The sequence below is a fragment of the Mirounga leonina genome, unplaced genomic scaffold (genome assembly GCF_011800145.1).
Source record: "Mirounga leonina isolate KUSES-001 unplaced genomic scaffold, KU_Mleo_1.0 Mir_151, whole genome shotgun sequence".
NCBI lineage: Eukaryota > Metazoa > Chordata > Mammalia > Carnivora > Phocidae > Mirounga > Mirounga leonina.
Window position 1 is genome coordinate 1310140 of NW_023270377.1, and position 5510 is coordinate 1315649.

The following is a 5510-nucleotide window of genomic DNA, read 5'->3' on the forward strand; positions in this document are numbered from 1 at the left end:
TTTTTACCCCCTCCACCTTTCCCTATCACACCTGTCAGACATCTGACGTGTCTTGAAAGAAGTTGCTGTGGCTGAAGTCAGAGGATTTTGATGGATTTCTGTGTCACATTGAGGTCTTTCATCCATTTTGAGTTTATCTTTGTGTGTGGTGTAAGAGAGTGGTCCAGTTTTATTCTTCTGCATGTTGTTGTCCAATTTTCCCAACACCATTTGTTGAAGAGACTGTCTTTTTCCCATTGGACATTCTTTCCTGCTTTGTCAAAGACTAGTTGACCATAGAGTTGAGGGTCTATTTCTGGGCTCTCTATTCTGTTCCATTGATCTATGTGTCTGTTTTTGTGCCAGTACCATACTGTCTTGATGATGACAGCTTTGTAATAGAGCTGGAAGTCCGGAATTGTGATGCCGCCAGCTTTGCTTTTCTTCTTCAACATTCCTCTGGCTATTCGGGGTCTTTTCTGGTTCCATACAAATTTTAGGATTGTTTGTTCCAGCTCTGTGAAAAATGTCGACAGTATTTTGATAGGGATTGCACTGAAAGTGTAAATTGCTCTGGGCAGCATAGACATTTTAACAATGTTTATTCTTCCAATCCATGAGCATGGAGTGTTTTTCCATTTCTTTGTGTCTTTCTCAATTTCTTTCATAAGTATTCTATAGTTTCTAGAGTACAGATCCTTTACCTCTTTGGTTAGGTTTATTCCTATCTTATGACCTATCTTATGGTTTTTGGAACTGTTGTAAATGGAATCGATGCTCTAATTTCTCTTTCTTGTTACGTTGTTAGTGTATAGAAATGCAACTGATTTCTGTGCATTAATTTTGTATCCTGCCACATTGCTGAATTACTATATGAGTTCTAGTAATTTGGGGATGGGGTCTTTTGGGTTTTCCACATAAAGTATCATGTCATCTGTGAAGAGTGAGAATTTGACTTCTTCTTTGCCAATTTGAATGCCTTTTATTTCTTTTTGTTGTCTGATTGCTGAGGCTAGGACTTCTAGTACTATGTTGAACAATAATGGCAAGAGTGGACATCCTTGTCGTGTTCCTGACCTTAAGGGAAAAGCTCTCAGTTTTTCCCCATTGAGAATGATATTTGCTGGGGGCTTTTCATAGATGGCTTTTATGATATTGAGATATGTTCCCTCAATCCCTGTATTTTGAAGAGTTTTAATCAGGAAAGGATGCTGTATTTTGTCAAATGCTTTCTCTGCATCGATCGAGAGGATCATATGGTTCTTTTCTTTTCTTTTATTAATGTGACCTATCGCATTGATTGATTTGCGAATGTTGAATCACACTTGCATCCCAAGAATAAATCCCACCTGGTTGTGGTGAATAATCCTTTTAATGTACTGTTGGATCCTATTGACTAGGATCTTGCCAAGTATTTTGGTATCCATGTTCATCAGGGATATTGGTCTGTAATTCTCCTTTTTGTTGGTAGACTTCTCTACTCTTGCTGCCCCAGCCACCTTTCTGCCATCTGCTTTCTTTCCTCCAGAATTGGTTCAAAATCCTTCCCTTGCTGATATCCCCCTTCTGGTCTCTTTTGATGTTCTGATGTTATGGGTTTTTATCTTCTTTTTAAGGTTTATTTATTTATTTATTTGAGAGAGAGAGAGAGAGAGAGCACAAGCGAGCATAAACAGGGTGAGGGGCAGAGGGAGAAGGAGGCTCCCTGCTGATCGGGGAGCCCCACACACAGCAGGCTCGATCCCAGGACCCCAGGATCATGACTTGAGCTGAAGGCAGATGCTTAACCGACTGAGCAACCCAGGCGTCCCTGAGTTTTTAGCTTTTTACTCCTTTGTCATATTTTCAGGGGTTTTGAGATGGCACAAAGATAGATATATGACCACTCTCCCCTCTTGGCCCGGGAGACTTCCGCTACTCCCAAAGACCCCCAGCCCTGTGGGTATGTCTGGGTCCAGGGTCTGGCTAAACTGGGACACCATATCCCACCGTCCCATGAGCCCTGCTGCTGTCCCTTCCTCTTACAAAATCAACTCTGAAACCAGGTGGAAGGTTCAGTATCCACTGATTTAGAAAGAGCGTGCCCGATGACCAATGACAGGCCCAGGTAACACTGGCTGCAGAGAGCCTATCGTCTTTAGAATCTTTGGAGAACTCCAGGTTGTAGGGAAACAGGACCACCGTGGGATACTTGGGGGAGGACGTGGGTGGGCATTTCAGAGCCCCACTCTTAGCGTGACCAGCCCCAAGGACACCAGGAACTTCCTGATGGGAAAGGCTTCACTTGGAGACAGTTTCTGCTCCCTCCACTGCTCATGGAGCCAGGCGTCCGATCTCTGGGCTGAAACTCTCCTGCAGGGTGAGCTCTGCCTTCTCCCCCCGAGGCCCCACAGCCCCTCACTCTGGAATGGTGGTGTTTTGCAGGCTCCCAGCACACAAGGATGAGGGGAGAGAATGTCACCCAGGTCAGCATGTTCATCCTGGTGGGCTTCCCCACGGCCCCTCGGCTGCAGTATGTGCTCTTCCTCCTCTTCCTGCTCACCTACCTCTTTGTGCTGGTGGAGAACCTGGCCATCATCCTCACCGTCCGGACCAGCTCCTCCCTCCACAGGCCCATGTACTACTTTCTGGGCTCCATGTCTTTTCTGGAGATCTGGTACGTATCTGACATCAACCCCAAGATGCTGGGTGGTTTCCTCCTGCAGCAGAAACACATCTCCTTTGTTGGGTGCATGACTCAGCTCTACTTCTTCAGCTCCTTGGTGTGCACTGAATGCGTGCTCCTGGCCTCCATGGCCTATGATCGCTACGTGGCCATCTGCCACCCCCTGTGCTACCAAGTCATCATGACCATGGGGCTCTGCGTCCAGCTGGTGGTCTTCTCCTTTGTGAGCGGCTTCTCCATCTCCGCCATCAAGGTGTACTTTATCTCCAGCGCCACGTTCTGTGGCTCCAATATCGTGAACCACTTCTTCTGTGACATTTCCCCTATCCTCAAACTAGCCTGCACAGACTTCTCGACTGCAGAGCTGGTGGACTTCATCCTTGCCTTCATCATCCTGGTGTTTCCCCTCATGGCCACCGTGCTCTCCTATGGACACATCACCCTGGCTGTCCTGCGCATCCCCTCGGCCACTGGCCGCTGGAGAGCCTTCTCCACTTGTGCCTCCCACCTCACCGTGGTCACCATCTTCTATACGGCCATGATCTTCATGTACATCCGGCCCCAGGCCATCGATTCCCGGAGCTCCAACAAGCTCATCTCTGCTGTTTACACTGTCCTCACCCCAATAATCAACCCGTTGATCTACTGTCTGAGGAACAAGGAATTTAAGGCTGCCTTGAAAAAGGCTCTTGGGCTAGGTCACTCTTCACAATAGGACAGTCAAACATCCTGAAATCTAATCTGTAGTGATAATAAAATGCTATCTTATATTGCACTTTATGCTTTTTAAAGTAAATCTGCAAATGAAATATAGCAAACTATAGAACCACACAGAAATAATAAACCTTTATCTGTTTTTGTTTTCACAAAGGGCAGCGGTCACTTTGGGTATTTTTTGATGTTTTTATGAATGCAGTTGTGAAGATGCTTTTATGTTTCTTTCATTATGATGCTTGAGTGAATCCTTGATGTTTTTGCATGTAGCAATGATTCAAGCATATCATGTGTAATATTGCACCATGTAAACGTATCACAGTGCACTATGCATTGACTCTGTGGACAGTGTTAGGGATGATGCCTATTATTATTATTATTATGGCTAATACCGTGGTGAACATTTCTTTTCACTAACGTACACTGAGTTTTGCTAGCTGTGTGCGTAGGCTGGACTGAGGTACACGTAAATGACACCGATAATTGCTGCAACATGAGGTATGTGTTTTGGTAGGTTTAGTAGGGACTGCCAAACTGTTTTCCAGGGTGGGTGCACCGACTTTTCGCTCCCATGAGCAGTGTGTGAGGGTCCCAGCAGTCTGGAGCCTCCCCAACACTTATTTTTTATTTATTTTATTTTTTAAAGATTTTATTTATTTATTTGAGAGAGAGAATGAGAGAGAGAGAGAGAGCACATGAGAGGGGGGAGGATCAGAGGGAGAAGCAGACCCCCTGCTGAGCAAGGAGCCCGATGCGGGACTCGATCCCGGGACTCCAGGATCATGACCTGAGCCGAAGGCAGTCGCTTAACCAACTGAGCCACCCAGGCACCCTATTTTTTATTTTTTAAATTAAATTACCTCTGTTCCTTTGTTGCTGGTCCATAGAACACAATTTTTAAACTTTCTTTTTTGAAATAATGAGAGATTTACAGGAAGTTGCAGAGAAATATGGAGGGAGGTTCTCTGTGTGCTTTGCCCAGCCTTCCTGGATGACACCATCCTGCATGACTAGCTCAGCTCAGTATCAGGACACTGACTTCAATGCAACCCACAGAATGGATTCACATCCCACCAGTTATACATGCACTCATCTTCATGTGTGTGTGCATGTGTGTGCACACATGTAGCTCCGTAGTTTTATCACCCGTGTAGCTTTGTGGACTACCACCTTCATAGCATGTGGAATGTTTCCATCAGCACAGGACACACACTTGATGTCCCAGCCTCTGGCAACCACGAATCTGTTCTCTGTCTCTATAATGTTGTTATTTCAAGGATGTTACATAAACAGAATCATAGCGTGTGCAATCTTTTGAGATTGGTTCTTTCCATTCAACAAAATTCTCTGGAGGTCCATCCAGGCTGTGTGTCAACAGTCTGTGTTTGTTGCCAACAAGTGTTCTGCACCACGGCTGAACCGTTCACCTGTTGAAGGACACGCGGGGGTGTTCCCGGTTGCCAGCTGTGAGGCGTGAACGTGCAAGCAACACTCAAGTACAAGTCTCTCTGTGAAGCTAAGTTCTCATTTCTCTGGGGTAAATGCCCAGGAGAACAAGTGCTCATTTGCATCATTGTTGTATTATAGCTAATTTTTAGTGCTAAAGGGAACTGCCAACACTTTGGCAGAGAGGCTGTGCCATTTTCTGTTCCTGCCAGCAGTGAGCAAGTGAGCAGTTTGGGCATCTTCTCCAGCATCAGTGTCATCACCGTGTCTTACTTAGCCTTTCTGGAAAGTACGCAGTGGTGTCTCATTGTGGTTTGATTTACATTTCTCTAACTGCTAATGATGTTGAGCATCCTTTCCTGTGCTTACTGGCCATCCGCATGTCCTTGTCAGTGAAGTCTGTTCACATCTCTTTCCTACTTTTTTTTTTTTTAAGATTTATTTGAGAGAGAGAGCACTAGCAGGAGGAGGGGCAGAGGGAGAGAGAGAATCTCAAGCAGACTCCAAGCTGAGTGGGAAGCCCAATATAGCGCTTGATCCCAGGACCCTGAGATCATGACCTGAGCCAAAATCAAGAGTTGGGTGCTTAATTAACTGAGCCATCCAGGCATGCCTCCCATTTTTTAAGTGGATTGTTAATGTTCAGTTTTGGGAGCTCTTTACATATTCTAGATGCAAATCCTTTGTCAAATTGCACACGTTTTCC

General features: G+C 45.4%; 1 protein-coding gene across 1 annotated transcript; it reads left to right on the forward strand.

Moving 5' to 3' along the window:
- The first annotated feature begins 2066 nt into the window (after positions 1-2066).
- LOC118011711 (olfactory receptor 6B2) lies at positions 2067-3379 on the forward strand. The gene has a single exon (XM_035006558.1). It carries the CDS (start codon positions 2421-2423, stop codon positions 3357-3359), a length of 939 nt encoding a protein of 312 aa, XP_034862449.1. The 5' UTR covers positions 2067-2420; the 3' UTR covers positions 3360-3379.
- Positions 3380-5510: the final 2131 nt, after the last annotated feature.

Bases quoted from the DNA above. Each gene is read 5' to 3' on its own strand.
- LOC118011711 (XM_035006558.1), top strand. From the start codon at position 2,421: ATGAGGGGAGAGAATGTCACCCAGGTCAGCATGTTCATCCTGGTGGGC.